This window comes from Parasteatoda tepidariorum, chromosome 2 (genome assembly GCF_982258835.1).
Source record: "Parasteatoda tepidariorum strain Cologne lab strain chromosome 2, Ptep-v5.0, whole genome shotgun sequence".
NCBI classification, from domain to species: Eukaryota; Metazoa; Arthropoda; class Arachnida; order Araneae; family Theridiidae; genus Parasteatoda; species Parasteatoda tepidariorum.
The window spans coordinates 17,228,522-17,249,267 of NC_141756.1; the positions used below are offsets into that span (position 1 = coordinate 17,228,522).

At 30.0% G+C, this 20,746-nt stretch overlaps 1 protein-coding gene across 1 annotated transcript in view; it reads right to left on the reverse strand.

Moving 5' to 3' along the window:
- Positions 1 to 8,516: 8,516 nt before the first annotated feature.
- Positions 8,517 to 20,746, reverse strand: part of LOC107441569 (paired box protein Pax-1) — a 43,286-nt gene continuing 31,056 nt past the window's right edge. The window contains exon 2 of the mRNA XM_016054880.4: positions 8,517 to 9,548. Coding sequence (XP_015910366.1) covers positions 8,806 to 9,548 — 743 coding nt within the window. The 3' untranslated portion in view covers positions 8,517 to 8,805. The remainder of the gene's footprint in view (positions 9,549 to 20,746) is intronic.

Below are 20,746 nucleotides of genomic sequence, written 5' to 3' on the forward strand. Positions count from 1 at the left end.
TAAGAACCTTTTTGTCGAATTCATTCATGTAGGGGTCTCTACATAGTTCTACCTAAGCGTGATATGTTTATCAGCTGTTTACAAATAATCTCTAATGGACCCTAAATAGATATCTGTTATTGGAAATTTAATGCAATTTAAAGTTTGCATTTCTTCACTTTGAAATTTTTTTTGTTTTTACCAATCTGATATCCTGGCGTGCATAAAGTATATGCTATTTTGTTATTATTTACAAAAAGGGTTGGCAACGTATGGCCAGTTTGCCAAAAATGATCACAGGAGCTTTTCGATTTGCCTCTCAAATATTGATGAAAGTATAAAAGCACTATTATGTGTATTCAACCGCGCTCTGTAACAGTTAGTTAGGTATTGATAGAATTCAGTCTTTCTCAGAGCATCGGTTTGTAACCATTTCGTTTTGCAAATTTTGTTTATGGAAATGAGTTCAGTATTTCCGGTAAAATGCAATTTTCTCTGAATTTGTACAAGTAAATTGCAGGAAAAAAAAAGGGAAAATTTCCAAAATCAAGAAGGGGAATTAATATATATATATATAGAATATATTATATATATATACACTGGTTATCATAAATTAAGGAAAATTCACAAAAATCGCGATAACTCAAGAAATTACACATGGAATTTTATGAAACTTACCCACAATATACAACACATAGTAAGGTATTAAACAACATAAAAAGAAATTATCAGACATTAATAGTAGTATAGAAATTAGCACATGTATAAAATAAACAAATTGGAAGTATCGGTTTGCAATAGAAAAAGTACCTTTAATATGGAATATGATTGCCTCTAGAAGCAATACAGCACAAACAGCGATGTGTGATGCTTTCAATTATGCGGTCTATCAGTTCAATAGGAAGTGAGAGCCATTGCTCTTGTAAAGCAGTTGCAAGCGTGGCAAGGGTCTGAGGGGGCGGATTGATGGCAGATACACGCCTCCCTAGAGCATCCCAAACGTGCTCGATAGGATTCAAGTCCGGGGATCGAGCTGGCCACTCCATGCGAGTAATTGTTTCCTGTTGAAGATAATCATCAACAATGCGAGCTCTGTGTGGTCTTGCATTATCGTCCTGTAACAGGAAGCAATCACCAATTGCCCCGGCATATGGGCGCACATAAGCATCAAGGATGTTGTCTCGATAAACCTGAGCATTCACGGTTCCCCTTGGAAAGACATGGAGGTATGTGCGCCCTCCTAAGGATATGCCTCCCCAAACACAGACACTGCCTCTTCCGTATGCATCTCTTTCACGGATGTTTGATGGATGATAACGGGTCCCAGGTTCTCTCCATATCAAATAACGTCTACTGTCACTTTCTAGACTAAACCTGGACTCATCCGTAAAGAGAACAGGCCTCCATTGATCTGACGTCCAGTGGACATGTTGTCGGGCCCACTGCAAACGGTCTCTCCTATGGCGTGATGTGAGCGGCACGCAAATGGCTGGTCGTCTCGCATACAGACCACCTTCGTGGAGCCTTCTGCGCACAGTTGACGTTGACACCAACCTTCCGGTGGCTGCAGCAAGAGAGGATCTAAGATGTGTCGGAGTAGCGGTTCTATTCCTGCGTGCACTTAATGTCAAATATCGGTCATCGGCACTGGTCGTAACAGTTGGCCGTCCTTGACTGAACCTCCTAGATGCCGAATCTGTGGTTTGAAATTGCCTCCAAAGTCTATGAACCACAGATGGACTCACATTTAGCCATCTGGCCACTTCTGATTGACTCTGCCCTGCCTCTAGTCTCCCGATGGCTCTCCATCGTAGTTCTTCAGGCAAATGATGCCTAGAGGTCATTATTACGAATTGGCTATCTCAGATTTTCAATGTCGCAATCACAGTAAAATTTGTGTGCTTTCTCTCAAACTTGGACTTTTATGCTCCAGGCAGATGACGTAAGCCGAGTGCAGCGCCACTAATTTGCATATTGCAATTTTACTCAGCTACTCTTAGTGGACAACATATGCAAATTTTGCACGGTTTGGCTTACTTTTGAAAGAGTTATCGCTATTTTTGTGATTTTTCCTTAATTTATGATAACCAGTGTATATAATATATAATATATATATATATAGAAGGGGAATTAATATATTATATATATATATATATATATATATATATATATATATATATATATATATATATATATATATATATATATATATATATATATATATATATATATATATATATATATATATATATATATATATATATATATATATATATATATATATATATATATATATATATATATAGATTTTTTCTCATGATAGCTTGTTTTGCATGTCTTTCAAAAACTTTGAGTACGTTTGTGAGTAATTGCTTTTTATATATTTATTTTGTTTTACTTGTTTATTTTTATTTATTTTCTTACCCACAAAATGTCACTAGTTTTAAGGATTTACAACGGTCATTAAAGTTTCTTTTGCTTGTTTACTTTCATGAGACTAAATTGAAGTTCACAAATTGTATCCGTTGGACAATGAAGATTTTAAATTTTGAGTTATTTTTGACGCTAGACATCCTGGCTCACAATTTTTGTGTGATACTTAATTTACGCAGCATTTCACTCGAGTAAGAGTATCATAGTTTGAGATGTGATGCCATATTAATTGCTCGTCTTAAAAAAGGAGTTTATCTCGATTATTTTAAACTTATTGCAATTTTAATAAAGTGTGTTATTTAAACTGGAACCAGCTCTTAGCCACAGAAAAGTTTTCCAGGTGGAAACACTAGAATTCATTCAATAAATAGTTAGCATTAGAAAGACTGAAACTTAGTATATAGTCCTTTAGCCAACCTAGTGTTAAATAAAATACTGAGTTTAACTTCATCTCACACATAAAATTACGTAGGTCTTTGAGAAAAAAAGACAGATAAAATAAAAGGTAAAATAAATTTTAAAAAAAACTGACATTTTATTTATCATTATTATTTTTTTAATATTAAGATTTTTTGAATTGCGATTTTTTTGCTAATCTAAATACACTTAACTGATTTTTAAAATCTCCAGGAAAAATTTCCTTCATAGCAATTTTTTAAAATATATGATCAATATTTAGTATTTTATTCTGACTAGAGTGCTCTAATTCTTTACTGAAGCTCTGTTTCTAATGGCAATAACTAGTTTTTCTAGCCGCTAAAAACAGATTTTTTCTTCATATTATCACCAAAGGAAATTCATAGTCATTCAGAATTTCGTTCTAATTTCAACTGGAGCTATATTCATGATATCAATATAAATCAAACTTGTTTCCTTTGTACCGCAATCGAAATATATGGCCAAACGAGATTTCGACCACTTTCTGACTCAAACAGACTAACAGACAAAAAAAAAAAAAAAAAAAAAAAAAAAAAAAAAAAAAAAAAACAGTAGAATGAAATAAAAATTAAAAGTAGGAAAAAGTACTTTTTTATAGTAGACTAAAAACGATTTTATTTTTTGTTTGTCTTTAAAACAGGAAATGAAACCTTCGAAATAAATTTCCTTCTCTATCAAGATCCCCCTCCCACAAGTTTTACGAAAATGATGAACCTAACGTTTTCCATTATTAGTCTGACAAAAATCAAATTTATTTTTTTCCCTTTTGCTACTTGGAAAAACGTTTTTATTTGTTTTACAATTACTATTATTTCTTAAAGCGAATGCTTATTGAATATATGAAGATTTGATATTTTTAGATTCAAAGGCGCCTTTTCCGAAGATGAAGATGTAACTCAACAATAATTGAGAAATGTCAAACCACTTTATTCACAATTTAGAAATTATAAGTGCTGTTAAGTCAATTAAGAAGACTCTTAAAAAATTGGAAGAATGAGTGATTGTTAATATAAAGCGTGAACTCGAAGAAAATATAAAAAGATACTATCTCACTTTTTTATCATAAAGAAAATATGGATATTTAGAAAAAGGATGTTTTTTTTTTTTTTTTTCATTCATACTAAACTTCTTCTCCGTTTTCGATAATCTCTAATTTTTCAACATTGGTGGCGTAATGAAGGGGACTCTGTCAACTGCATCATTAACAAATGTCGTCTCGCATTCATCATCACTCGAATAGAATTTAAAAATAGTTTCTGACGCCATTTTTTATTTTTCAAATGCGGCGGCGTATCAAAGATGATTTATAATTACTTATTTCCTCGAATTTTAAGTGTAGATTTACTTCAAGAATTTTGATATCTCTGAAAAATTTGCATATTTAAAAATATCCTCCTTTGAATAAGTGCTACATGATTTAAGTTAAATACGGAAAAATTACTACGTTCTTGAACGTTTATTAACTTAAAGTTTTATACATCCATATTTTCTATTCTATACGAGACAGGCTTTAAGTTATGTTTAAAATGGTTTCTATTAAAAACAAGTTGCACCCATACAGCAACTGATAACCCTTAAACTGCTTTGATGTAACATTTTAATCCTTTTTATTAAATGTATTAAAAAAAAAAAACATTTATCATTCCATAAGAAATTGTAAAAATATAGCATAAATCAAAATGAAATATTTAATAAACTGGAAAGACTTCGAAGGAAATTAGTGAGAAGCCAATGTTTTTCTAATATATATATATATATATATGTATATATATATATATATATATATATATATATATATATATATATATATATATATATATATATATATATATATATATATATATATATATATATATATATATATATATATATATATATATATATATATATATATATATATATATATATTATATATATAAATAAATAAATACAAGAAAACACTAAGTTAAGAAAAACAATAAGTAACATTGTTTGTTTTTTCCTTCAATATCAAATGTTTTTTCTTTTTATTTTATTTTTTCTTTTTATTTTATTTTATTATCTGTTTTTACATGTTATATTTACTTTTTATGATCTATTTTTATGTAGTTATTTTATAAAAAAAATTTTTTTGAGTGCTCCTCACACTATTGTATTAATATATTTTGCTTTGGCTTTATTGATACAATATCAGAAAGCACTCTGTTTAGCGGATATAATTGTGTGGGCTGAAGAAAAGATTATATCTTTTTTTCCGGCTTTTTTTCCGGTTTTTTAATTAACATTTCACTATTTTTTTTTTTTTTTTTTTTTTTTTTTTATAAAATGTTGTTTGTTGTTTTTTAACTTATTATTTCCCACCCCTTTTTTTCATATGTCTATAATTTTTCTTTGTTTTATTCTTCATTTTGAACTTATATATATATATATATATATATATATATATATATATATATATATATATATATATATATATATATATATATATATATATATATATATATATATATATATATATATATATATATATATATATATATATATATATATATATATATATATATATATATATATATATATATATATATCGGCAAATATGCAATCGGGATTAACAAGATTTATTAGTGCCAGAGATTTAGATTTTATAGACTTATTCATTGAAAAATAATGAGTCGTCATTTTTGGCGATGGTACTGTTATTTGTGTAATGAATACTCAACTTTCTTTGAAATAACTCCGATGTGATATATATAAATTCGAATGAACTTACACAAACAGGTTAGCGAATAGATGAAGCATTGTGGAGTTTCTTCTTAGAGTATGCCAAAAAATGTACAAATCTTTTTTAGAACCCTAATTTAAAATTTATCAAATTAGGTCTGACAACATTTGTTTCCAAATAGGTGTAAAATATATCAAGAACTGATGATATTAAAATGTAACCTGACATTAAATAATTTATTTAGCTTTTTTAAATTAAAAATATAACTTTAATCCTGGTTAATCAAAAAAATAAAAATGAAATTTAACTTGATGTAAACAAAAAAAAAAGTTTACCTTGGTAAATTAAGCTAGGGTATTTTTAATGGAGTGAAAATTTCAAACTGTCTGTTCTGTAGCATCAATAAAAATTTATCGGGTTAAGTGATTTATTGATGCAAAAAATTGTATACCTTACTGTTCAAAATTTTTTCGATCATTATTAAATAAAATAATAAAAAATAATATGCATTTACTAAGAAATATTTTTCACCTTAGGACCTTTGGATTTTTTTTTATTCTTCTTTTTTTGGGCACTGCAAAAAGTATTATAAACTTGTACCTATTATGTACTATTGTATATTTGTACCTATTTACAGATTCGCATAGCTATATTGATGAGTGAGAATTATTTCCAACGCATATTTTTCCACTGAATCAAATGAATTTAAACACGAGTTAATAGGTTTAATAGTGCAGAAGTAACAAGGTTTTTTTGTGTATAAAAAGTGCTATTTTTGACCAGTATATATTTACTATTTTAACATTGATGTATATTAGCTCCAAGACTATTTGAGGCTGTAGCGAATCATTTTTACAGTGCTAGAACTAAAGTAAAATTTTTTGAAACAAGCAGAAATTTAAAAAAAAAATTATTAGGCATTTTTCTTTATGACCTTACATATATATTTTTGTTTAAATGACTTGTGTCTAGTGGTAGACAAAATTCTTTTAACTCTAATTTATTAGAGTATAAATGCATTACCCTTGCTTTAACTAGTAAAAATATTTTCTGAAACAGCGAAGAATCAGTAGGAAGTTAGTATCTCTGACAGCATGGGCAAATAATATAGTTTTTTTACGATACATACACCTCACTTGCCTAGAGAGCAATGTCAAAAGTGTGAATTCGTACATGCAAAAAATAACTGCTCTTTTTATACCTAAAAATCTCTTTAACTTTTGAACTATTAATCCTATTAAAATATGTTTAATCTCCCTTAATCCAGCATGAGAAAGTATACAGAGATATTAATATATAATTTGTCGAGATAGCAATGTCAAGTGCATATATAGGTTCAGCTACATAATTATACTTTTTGTTCACAAAAAGATTTTAACTTCTGTATACCAGCCCCACTTTTTATCTCTATTAATTTAGCGTAAAAAATTAAATCAGAAAAAAAATTGATTTTCTTATATATCTGTATTTAAGTTCTCCCCTTTCCACCAAAAGCAATCAAGTGGATTTCGTGTGAGGCCACCTGAGATCATCATAGGTATATCCCAATAAATCCCGACTAGTTATTTTAAGTGTACAGTTGCCCCCCCCCCATAATTTGATTGTACTACAAAGAATATCGAACTTTTTGAAGAAACCTCCATTTTTTTTTAATTCAGCCCAATTTAGTACAGTATTTTATTACAATATAATAATACAATATAATATTTAATATTCTAATAAAGCTCTCATTAGCTATAAACTATTAAGTATTTACGAGAAAAACTAATAAAAAAAATTATCAAGTTTGTAAAAATTTTACCTATTTTTTTCTTAACTCCACCAGTTATTTATGAATCCTTTCATCTGCATGCAAAATTAGCTTAACAATGACAATTTTAGATGGAAAAAAACTATAGATAAAAAGGAAACAAATGAGATAAATGTAATAACTTTGGAGCTAAAAGACAGCATTCAACCTAGAAGTTTCTTTTCTTTTTTTAAAAAAAATTTGTCTTTTAAACTTTAACTATTCATTTTAGTATGGGTAAAGAATGACCTCGCGGATGTTAGGAAAGTTTTTACGAAAAACGTTTTAAATTAAGAAAAAAGAAAATAATAATAACAGACGATTGCTGCAACAAGCGATTTTTACAACATTTGCACACTAAATAATATCGTAATAATATTCTCTATTCTTTGACACGCTAACAAGAGTTTATAAAACGCTGGATTAAAATCAGGTTATAAACACAAATATAAGTTTAGTTAAAACCATCCATTAAAAAGTAATAGTATAGTGAGAGTGTATTAAATTTTGTTTTCAAAATACATCTTAAAATTTGAATAAGTTATGTTAATAAAAATAAAACATTTAATAAAAATATCTAATATCTTTTCACAAATATTGAAAATTCCTTTATTTTACCCGCAGCTGCACTCTGCTAAATCGATTAAAAGATAATTTCTTGTCAAGATAATTTCTGCTAAATCGATTACAAGATATAAAATCGATGTATTTCTAGTCAAGTCCCTTATCTATAGTTACACTGAAGCAATTTATCTATAAAATTTCGTTGAAATCTTCTATAGCCTACGCTCTAAGGAAGATATAAAGAATTTTCTAGAATATCTGGAGATTATTCAAGAAACTTTGCTCATAATATCGCTATTTTTTTAAGGCTAAAAGTTTCTCAATCAACTTTATCGTACGAAATTTTTGTTTCTTTTTAATTTCTTTGTTTTATTACTAAACATAAACTATTTCCTTGAAAAGAATTTGAACTTGTCTTTATTTCAAACTGTGCTTAAAGGTTTGTTTTTGCAACATAATGGGTTTCTAATATTAAGGAGCATTATAACTGTATACAGATTATGAATTATAATCTTTTATTGCATAGATATAATATTTTTACTTACTATTCACTTTGTTAAGTCACAATGAGAATCCAATCATTTGTTTTGCAAAATAAATAAAGCATATGGGTTTTGAGTTTTTGAATTATTTATTTTAAAAACGCAACATTTTTCTTTCCAATAATATTTACACATCATTTTACAAAGCGTTATTTAAAACATTTCCTGTTGTCGCCTATCTAATTAATTATCAAATCTTTGCAATATATGCCGTCACATAAGATTTAAATAAGCAACCCTTGTATAAAATAAATGTATTTTTCTCTCACTATGTTTCCATTCAGAAACAACGAATTAAAAGCGTTACTCTTTGGCACCAATTATCACAGAATTCAATAGGGTTTTATTTTATATAACTTTTATGGGACTTGATGAATATTTGGAAGGAAACTTGTCATAGCGTTAGTCTGATGATGATGATGATGATGACCGTGCAAATGGTGGTACATATAATAATTATAGTTTTGTGTAATGGCAGCAGTTGCGTCAGGAGTGGGAAATGGCTGCCCAGTCAGCGCTGATGTAGACTGGAAGTGCCCTAGCAAATCAGAAACAGAGTGGGCTGATGGCCACGGTCTTGGTGTCACTGAAGAGTTTTCTTTGCTCAGCAAAGGAGTTGCTGGTTGTGGTTGCACTGAACTTCCCGCACAAGTATACTGATAAATTCCATTGTACAGGTGTCGATTTTTGTCCAAACTATTATTGACTCCAATTTTATGCCTTAATATTCTACTGATACTGCTGACACTGGGGACATTATATTTGTCGCAAACTCTGTCCCCTAAAAGCTTGTCTCTGATTTCCCAGGCAAAAATCCCGGGATCTTTTTGTTTTAGGTGTCGTATGTAGGACACTACTTTTGGAGTTGTGACTCGGGGCTTGCTTCCACCAATGGCTCCTGGGAGTATGGAGCCTGTCTCTTGATACCTTGCTAGAATTTTCGATACACATCCGTGTGATACTTTTAACTGTCTTGAGATGTCGCAGGGACGCACTCCTAGTTGAGCCAATTCCACTATTCGTAAACGAATTGCGTTAGGTAGAGGTCGACCATTCACGAAAAATCCACCTAGTTGATTGATTTCTCCGTAACTCTGGGCATCTACAACAAAATTAAAACAATCATATTGCGTAAATGCATAATTTAGACACGTAACTTAAATATAATTGGTATTCAGAAAAAAGAAGATTTTAACTTTTATCTTTGTTTCAAAATTTCCCAGTATGATAGTTTTTGTATGATAAATTTTGTAGAAACGTCTACTCCAAATATCAGAAATAACTTTTGACTAAATTATGTTTAAAATGTCTGACATAATAATGTTTTCAGATGAATTATACACGTATAAAGAATAATAATTATGCTTTTTTTTTTTTTTTTTTAATAACCGTCGTTGAACAGCCGACCCAATTTTATGGGTAAACGACTACTAATGTTCAACTCCGCAGCCTTGTAATTTCGAACCACCTAATCCAGAAGACAAGGAAACTCCTGGATTGAGTATTGGGAGAAATTTGCCTTCGTGGAGGACTTTCTGATGGAGCTAACCCGCAATTGCGTTACATGGAGAGGAAGACCACGAGAACCCCCACGGTTAGCCTGATGGCAAGGGAACTCTAACCCATGATCCGTCTACCACTGAGGATATTTCACGTTAGCACTGTGGTCGGTGCAAGCCGGATGCGGAATTCGTATCGACTGGGATTGGAACCCGGTTCGCCTCATTGGAAGGCGAACGCTCTATCCCCTGAGCCATCGCGGCTCATGATTATGTGTTTGTAAAAATAGTCTTAAATGATCTTTGCTGTTTTATAATAAATAACTAGATAACGTAAGAACACAATAATAACACAATACGTATAGCACATATAACCCATATTCTATATCCGAATTTCCAAGTTTATAGACATTGAAGTTCTAAAAATTTTAAATAATAAAGTTTTATTTTATGTCATAACCGGCGTTGAACAGTCAACTCGATTCTGAGTTTATGGCTATCAATGTTTAACTCGGCAACGTCGTAATTTCGAAGAAGGGAAGAAAACTTAAATCAAGCATTGATACAAACTTGCCTTCGTGGAGGACATTTTGATTGAACTAACCCGCGTTTGCATTACATGGAGAGGAAAACCACAAGGACCTCCCTGGGTCAACTCGACCGGCAAGAAGATTCTTACCCCTGATCAGCCTAACACTTGGTATATTTTATGTCAACACTGTGGTCGGTATGAGCCAGGAACAGAATTTGTATCGACCAGCCAAAGTTGGGATTCGAACCTGGAACACCTCATTGAGAGGCGAACGTTCTATCCCCTGAGCCTCCGGGGCTCGCTTAATAAAGTTTTGGGGAACCTCTTACTTTATCCAAGACTCTTGTCTTGCAAGTTGACAAGAAATAGCTTAGACACATTATACACTGTAGTGTCTTATAGCTTATTAAAATATCGCAACCAAACTTTCAAATAAATATGTTAAACTTAACTACTTGTAACCTTAGTAACAGAAACCTCTGTATTAATCTGAAACACCATTGAGAAATTCCCAATATATTTACGGAGTGCGGAGTGAGTTGTTTCTTTTCCATTGTTGTACTTTGTTGTTCATAAGTTTTAAAAAGCGTGGCTGGGTGGCGCAGTTGGTTTGTCGTCGGCCTTCTGAGCCCAAGTCTGCGGGTTCGATCCCCGGCCCAGACACCGGATTTTCGGGATGCAGAAAATCCTCAGCGGCCATGTCGTATGATTATGCGGCATGTAAAAGATCCCTGGAGTGCCTCATTAGCTCTTGGCATTTCCGGCAAAATTAAATTCCTAGTGCACTTTAGTATCCAAATAGAGTCTCGGTGCTGCCATCTAGTGTGGCAGGCACTAGACGTGCAAATTAACATGACCAACGGTATCTCACCCATTGTGGTGGTCCTGAAAGAGTGGATACCACCTCTGGAGAACGCACTAGGTCTGCTCATCGGCAAGACAGATTGTGCAGCTCATTGGAAACAAAAAAACAAAAAAAGTTTTAAAAAGAAAGAATGTCTAAAACTACGACACGGAATGAAATAATTGAAAGACTAAACGAAAGTACTTAAAAATTAATTAATAGAACATTTATTAGTTTCAAATTTTTTAATTAAAGAAAACCAACAGTAAATTTAAAACGAAAATGATTTTTGATTTCGATTACTTTCGAAATAAATCAACAATAAAATTTAAAATTTAAGAACATCAAAATAAACACCGGTTTAATTAATAAAGAAAGAAAATAAAATTTAAAACATTAAAAATCTTCAAAAATTACAAAATTCTATATGAAATTTCAAATAAATAAATAAATTTCAAACGACTGTCTAATATTTATCACAAAGAACGTAAAGAAAGCGAGGAGAAAAAAAATTAAATTTTTTTGTGTTGAACTATCATCAACCTAAATAAAAGGAAAAATATAAATCCCGCAAAAACAACACGAAAAAAAATTCACAAGAATGAAAGTAAAAAAAATCGCATTATTGAGTGATTCTCTCCATTTTAACGATTCACCGATTTTATGAGGCGAATGCTAATATAGGACAAACAGTTTTCTCTTTCTTTTCGGTTAACTAAATTTTGTCAGCAATAAATAAATAAATAATTAAAATGAAATAAAAAAATTCAAAATAAAAAATAATATTTTTAAAAACCACGTTTTTGTAGTGGAGAATAATAATTTAAAAAAAAATTGGAAAACGAAAAACGTGGGGCGCATGAAATACATAACAGTAATGTTATAGTGTGTGTATGTGTGCTCTTGAGAATATGTGTATGGTATATCTGTAATTGTATCTGAATGTGGATGTGGAATATGCTTGTGTATATGCATATGTATATGTGGCTGTGCATGTGCATGAGTAAGAAAATGTGTATATGTATGTGTATGTATACTGTTATGTATTTCATGCTCCCCACGTTTTTCGTTTTTCAATTTTTTTTTAATTATTATTCTCCACTACAAAAACGTAGTTTTTAAAAATATTATTTTTTATTTTGAATTTTTTTACTTTAAATTATAATTTTTTTAATTTTTATTTTATATTTTTTAAAAATTATTTCTTTTCAATTATTATTCTTCACTACAAAAAACGTGGTTTTTAAAAATATATATTTTTATTTAGATTATTTTTCTTAGTCAAGAGTAGTCAAGACTACTACAAGACCACTACTAAAATAATAGAACTTTCATTTTAAATTAGGGATACAAAAATCTTTATAGAAAAACAATACCTTTACGACTTTCATTAGTTTTATGCTGATGACAACCAAAACAATCCGGAAATGAATGAGGAAAAACTGGATCCTACCACGTGATTTTTCAGCCAATAAAAATACTCCGACAATAAAAATCTTTTCACCTGACATGTAATACTAATTTGAAATAATGGAATCGACAACAAAAGACAATCTCGAAATTTTTTTAATTTTTTTTAATTTTTAATTTTATTTTACTTTGTGTGTCTTTTTTCTCTTCATTTTCATGCATTGTCATCCAATTCTGAACTATGTGCCAAATTTGAAGTTTGTAGCTAGTCGGGAAGTTAGTTTAAAATCGATTACAAAATTCCACCCGGACAGACGTACACGAAGGCAAGTTTATATAAACGTGGTAAAATAACTACAAAGATACATAAATTTAAAAGTTGAGTCTATTTAAGGTCAAAATAAATCTGCTGTGCCCGCCATCATGCCACGCTTAGTTCTTTTACCCGTCTTGTTTTTAAATGACCACTTTTAGTAGTCTTAAAACAGAATTGTCACGAAACTGAACGGAAGTTGGGAAATGAAAACACAGGAAAGTTGTGATAAAAATATTTGACTTTAAACTTTGCTCAAGATATTTGATGACGCGCCGAAAAAATTGATACGGTAAAGATTTCAGCACTATATAAGTTGAGTTAATATCATTTATGGAAGAAGTGAAATAATCTTTGAACCAGAAAATAAAGCTTTACAATCTACAATCTTTACAATCTATAACAACACCTTTACAATCTATAATAATCTATATCAAAGTAATATAATAAAGATTTACAATATACTAGTGGGCTGCGCCCCCTGCTCGCTGACGCTCGCCAACCCCCGAAAATTACTACGCAACCTTATATGGTTTGCTTCGCAAACTAAGCTCGCTTCACTCGCTACTAACTTAGGTACATTGCAAATGCAGAAAATTCTAAGAATTCAAAACAATCATTCAAACCCATTTAACAACTTTTTTTTAAAATTACTCCTTATTAGTAAATACTAAGTCATTAAAATAAATTTCAATTCAAATAAATGACATGTAATTCGTTAAACCTATTAGAAATGTGCTATAGTATAATTCGTGATATAAATCAAAAATCGTCAAATAAATTCGTAATATATAAATTCGTGAAAAAAAGCGTTTTCGACAAAATACTAAAATAGAGATCTATCGACAAAGACTACTCACTTCTACCTAACTTAATAGTATGTAATTGCCGCCACTGATGCTCTCTGGTTATTTCAGTTTCCGTTTTTAAAAGCGCTATATGTTGAGTCACCTCAGCTAGATTTGGCATGTGACATTTTTAGTGCAATCATTGGTCGATTTTCTAGCGTTGCCATTCGGGGAGTTGTAATGAGGCTTTTTTTTTGTCGCCGTGTAAGAGAAATAGTAACGTAAACAAAACAAAGCAAACGTTACCACCGGCGGAAAAGAAAGCCAAAATTTGGGAGCCACGTAAGAGAATTATATATATTAGATATTAAAGTTATAAGCACATTTACAAGAAATCAAAAGTATCAAGATAATGCAGTTGTCTCCTATTGACAAGCATTATTTTACAGAATTTTAAATATTTATGACAGTGACACATTGAGGAGTTGAGTTAAATACTAGGTGTAGAACAATTTCAATGACAAATATTCAAAATACTCTTTGTTCTTGTGTTCCAAACTCATTATTTGTCATGAAAAAATGGATAAAATGAATGGCTTGCATCGGTGTTTAGATGTGCAGGATTAACTCCTTCGTTAGATGTCCTTAAAAAGTGGAGCGTTTACACTTCAGAGAAAGACTAAACTTTTAATTTTCAGTAAAAAGAAGCCCTGTAAAGTGAAATCTTAATCCATATTTTAAATTCTCTTAATGTAATAAAATTGAAAATTATTCTAAGTTGAAAAAATTATTATTTGCACCAAAAATATTTATTCACCCCTCCCGTTAAATAATAAGAATATTCAAATTTCATAAAATCTATTAATAAATTTGTTCATAAAACAAATAAATAAATATTTTTTTTAAAAAAATAGTAAATATTTGTTTAAAAAACAAATCTTATTCTTCATAAAATATTTTGTCTAAGCAAATATTTAATGAAGAACAAAATTTGAATAAAAGATTAAAATTAAATTTAATTGAAATAAAAAAGTATTTCTTCTAGACAAAATATTTTATGAAGAATTGAAATATTACTTCTAAACAAATTTAATAATTTTTTAACTGACTAGTTAGTTCCGCCCCCTGCTTGCTCCTCTCACCAACCCCGTTATTAACACTAAAGAGACTGAAACTTAGTATATACCTATAGTGCTCAAAAGCAGTCAAAATGACTGGATTGTAAAGGAATAAATAATGTGTAAAGAAATTTGTCTGAAACTAATTTTTAATATTTTTTTATATTATTTACAGTTATATAACAAGTTTATAGTAAATATTAACAATAAAAAAAATATATGTTGGACAGAATTCTAAGAAATTGTGTCATACATGCATTATTGTTTTTCGAATTGAAATTAAAAGCAATCAAAATGACTTCCTTAGGCAATCTAGTGTTAATTCTCATTCTTTAATGTTTATTTCTTCTTAAAAACGTCAATAGCGTTCACACAAAAGAAGAACATTTTTGTTTTATAACATACAATTATTTTATCCTCATATACAAACATTATGTTGATGGTAACGAAGTAGACGATTGCTTAGATTTGAAAAATAGTTATCTGTATTTTTGAAGAAAAAAAATTAACCTAGAGAATACAGATTCTGAGATTCAATAAAAAGAAATGAATGAGAAGTAATTTCACTCGTTGGAATCTGCTTTGCTTTTAACGAAAATTGAAAATTGGATATTTAACTTACTGCCTATATCATTTTCGGAATTTATCACTATAATATGTTCGAGGATACATTTTTAAAGATTTAAATGTGCTGTAAAAAGTAAATTGAGTTCTACCGAAAACCAAATTGTAATCGCATCACGTTTGGAACAACAATTACCTCTGATTTGATTTAAAAAGTTCAAATGTAATTATATTTTAGGACTTTTTTAGGTACATACGTATTATAAACAAAACAATCTTTAAAATCACGTTTGGAAAAACAATTAATTCTGATTTGATTTAAAAAGTTCAAATGTAATTATATTAAAAACTTTTTTAGGTACATGCGTATTATAAACAAAACAATCTTTAAATTTTAACTTTGAAAAATCAATACTCTAATTTTATTTTTTTCCATAATTTGATTTATTTATTTATTTGTTGTTAATTAAACGTTATGAGATTTTCCATGTTGTAGATTTATCAAAAATTTTACATAGATACAGGAAAAGTTAAAATGATTATTCGAATTATTTTTCACCAACTAAAGCTTTCATTATTTTCTTTAAGTAAGTCGGAAATACTCAATACATTTTCATTTTAAATTGTATCCTAGTGTCGAAATTTTCGAATAATAATTTGCAAATTAAAAATTAAAGTTACTTTTCAAATTTTTTGTTAATAAATGATTTTAATTTAATGATTTTAAAAGCCCCCACGACAATTATTGCATTTAAGTTGATTTTTTACGCACATATCTATTTTTTTTAAACAAGTTACATTTCTTTCGGAACTGCTTGCTATGGAATTTGTTATCTATTTCCTCATATTAAATATTACAATGGTATGATAGAATAAAACATTATGTTCCAACAGAGTTAATGCAAGTACCTTCACTTTTGGAATCCCTTATAATTCAGGTGAGAAAATATATTCAGTTCATACATAAACATTAATTTTCCTAGAGTCATTTTCTCTTTTGGAATGTATAAAAAAAAGTTACAAAGAGTATTAGCTAGAACAAACTTTATGCTTTCTTCGTATCATCTGGGATCATCCTCAAAGGGACATTTGTAGGGCTAAACGCTCTGCCAGTGAGAACTTCGTGGAAGGTTTTGACACATGTCAGTAATTCTAAACCTCTGCGCACCCTTTCAAGTGTTGTAGAAAAAAAAACCTTGAACTCCCCCTAAAGGAGGTGACAAATTTTTGCACTGACTTTCACAGATAGAATCTAATCGTCTCAACATGGAATTCTTCTTTCATTTAATTATCTTAGTTTCTTCTTCTTTCTTTCCTTTTTTTCGTAAAAAATACGTTGATATAAAAGTTGAATTCGAACATTTTATTGAGTAACAATTAAGAAACTGAGATTGTACATGGTTAAGGCATTCCAGACTGAGAAAGAAAGTATGACAGGAACTACCAGAATATGGTAAAATATGTGAACACCGAAAAGCTCGACAATTTTTAGCGAGGCACTTTGGTAATGATTTTGGTAAAATTAAAATAAAATGTGGTTTTAAAATTTGTGCTATTTTTTTTTTTTTTTTTTTTTTTTTTTTTTTTTTTTTTTTAATGAACACAATTTGGTAATTTTATCATGACAGCTTAGAGCGTGGCATAATTCAAAATTCAATAGGGTAATTAAATTTGCTTTTCACTTTTGTATTTTTTACTAAATGTGTAGTAATAAAAGCTATAATTTTGAAAACCAGAAATTTCAGCCAATTGGTATCATATGAGCGGAAAAATAACCAAATAAATGGTTTAATTACCGTATATTTTAAATTAACTAAAATAATATTTAAAAGAAACAAAAGAAAAAAACTAGAAATGTTATTATACAGTACAGTAATTTTACCAGAATTCTTTTTCTCCGAACATAACGTAGAAAACAATGTATAAAGCACAGTTAAAAATATTATTAAGGCAGGTATCCATTCCGGTATTGTAAAAAAATACCAACTCTAGTGTCCACACTGACAAATACTCACTATATAATAATATACTGACTGCGAGTAATATAGTGAGTCAGAGTAATATAGTGACACTCAAAATGTAGTTTGTCTAAAGTGAGAACTCCCCTAATCATTCGTCTGGACCTGTGGCGGTGTCTATGGTAACGAGGTATAACTATTTTAAGTCGGGGAGTGGGGTCACTGTTTAGGTCACGTTTTGGCACTGGTCGGTGAGAGAAAGGGAATATTTTTTTTCTATCAATTGTGTTAGCCCTAGATGGAAGATGAGCCATCCTCCCTGAAATGTGCTATTCTTGTTTCCATAGCAGCAGATAGTCTCAGACTTCATGCCGGGGGGAGTTCTTACCGTAGACAAAGTATACATAATTTTTTTTTTCCCCGAATGTTTCCTGAGAAAGGCTTCAACCAAACATTCCATCAAACTGGGGAAATCATTTTTTCTACTCATTTGAGGATACGAATTTGTGAAAAGCATTATCTTTTATGGTAAAGCTTGGGGTTTTAGCAGCTCAGAGCCATTTTATCATGGTTAAGAAAAGTCATGTTATGTTTAACAAAGTATACATTAGACATTTCTCATTTCAATCAAATTTTGTTTTTAAATTGTTTTCGCCTTTAACGATCAAAAATCTGGCAAAATTTATAAATAATACTAAATAATAATAATTAACTAAAATTCGTAATACAGCTAATAATAAAAAGGTTAATATTGATATCCTATCAAACTACTAGGGGGATAAGCCCCCTGTTCGCTGGCGCTCATCAACCCCGATGATTGCTTCGCAATAATTGCTGTTACTTGGCACAAAACAGTTGAAATTATTCAACTAAAAATATATATATGTACTAAAAAGAGCACTTGTGTCACCACACCCTACGTCTAAGTATTTCCCTTATGATACTGTTAATATCTATTAGTGTACATAAATCATTTTTCTAAGTAGTCATTTTTTGAAATAACATTTAAAATTTAAAGTACATTGTTATAGCAAATTTAGTGGGTTCACAACCGTAATATTTTTGTTTACCAAACGGATGGATTTATTTTAAATGCATCACTTTGTGCATGAAGCTGAAAATTAAGTTCTAAATCATTTAACGAACCTCTTTAATCGTAATTCATAATAGTATATTAATGTAATTTGCACCAAAAAATAATAATTATGAAACGGTTAAAAAGATCAGCAACCGATTTCAATAACTTTATCTTAAAAAATTACGTAGAAATACGTTATTCTAATAATAATAATAATAATAATACTAGTAACGTAATAATAACAGTACGTGTAATTTTAACCTTTAAATTAGGAAAACAAAAATATTTATAAGAAAACGATAACTTTGTGACTTATATCAATGTTATGCTGTTGACAACCAAACCAATATGAAAATTAATGTGGGAGAACTGGATTCTACCATGTGATTTTCCAGCCTATAAAAATGTATTGACAACAATAGAAAACTGTAATACCATCATTAGGTTTTTATATATAGTTAGAAAAACATTGATGAATTCCAAAGACGGAGAATCAACAACTGAACTACCTTTTATTGAATGACCAACGAATGAAAAGTGAATTATACAAAGAACAGAATCATCTTTAAAAATAAATTATTCATTGCAGAAAAAGTCTTTATTCTTTATTTCCAAGTAGATACCCTACATATTTAATAATAAGTTTAAAATAACTTGTATTGAAATAAATATATGTGTATAAAATTAAATGGGTATAATTTAAATATATTCATTGATAATAAAACAGCAAATTATTTTACATACCACAATGAGCAAATTAAAATATGAAAATAATCTGAAATGTAAGATTAAAAATTATAAATTAAAAATCACATTCTTAGCTCGTTCAAGAGCTGGAATGTAAATGTAAAAAAAGATAATATTTTGTTTCTGAGTTCACTAACGTTTTCCTTAACTCCACCCTGAGAAAAAAAAAAGTATAGTCGAAACTATCAGAATATGGTTAAATTTATCGTACTTCTGGCTCTATGGGAACACCGAAAAGCTAGGTAATTTTTACCGAAGCGCTTTAATAATGACTTTTCGATAAAATTAAAAATAAAATATTGTTTTTATTATCTTGCTGCTTGGTAGTAAATGCTGTAAAATTAGGTAATCTTTAGTAAAAGGCGATAATTTTAACAGTTTTATAGTTTGAGATGACGTAAAAATGTTCATTTTGATAACCTCTATTTTATTTAGCAAGTATTTTTTTAACTTTGTTTCTGTTCGGTTATTTTTTTTCCTATGCAAGCTGTAAATTAACATCTACCAACATTTAAAATTACAAAAAATATGCAATTGTACTTGTATAATTGCCTGTAAGAGTCTGAACTAAATCAGTAACTTAAATTAACACTACATCAGGGTAAAACATAAATTAACCCTTCGTCGACGGGACAGTCCTTCACCCAGTGAGGGAGCAGGTCACTACTACATCAGGGTAAATAGCATTACTACATTATTGCTATCCCCACATCCTAAAATGGAAACGGAGAGGTAGCGGGTTCGAATCCCACGGTAGTTAGATCCGTACTTTGGATACAGCTATTTATATTTATTTGTTTATTGTTATGTACACATACGCAGGCCTGTGGCTCATTACAAAGTTTGGCTAATAAGTCCTGGTGAAGTCGATATACAGATAGCACAAGATAGAGAGACAACACACGCATACAGTCTGGGACACAGTGGGATTCGAACCAGCCACCTTCACGTTGCAAAGAATGCATCTTTGTAATGTTTTTCTTCAATGTGAGCAATCTTCTCTTAAACTTGAGCAAGGCTTATAAGGAGTGTTTGGTTATGAACTCACAAGTCTTCATATGTATGTGTAAAAATAAATAGAAAAGAATAAATTCTTAGAATAGTGAAGATTTAAAAAAAAAATTACAAGTAATTTTACACTAGTTTTAGCTTTCCACCAAACGTTATTTAAAATGGAGGTAGCGAGTTTGAACCAAAGCGTAACCATGGGTATGTAACAATATATGAATGAATCTGGTATTGATGCTGTTGCTGTTAATTTACGTCGCACTAGAGCTGCACAATGGGCTATTGGCGACGGTCTGGGAAACATCCCGGAGGATAATCCGAAGACATGCCATCACAATTTTGATCCTCTGCGGAGGGGATGGCACCCCCGCTTCGGTAGCCCGACAACCTGCGCGCGAAGTCGAGCACTTTACGGTAGCACAGTTTAACGAGGACCAATAC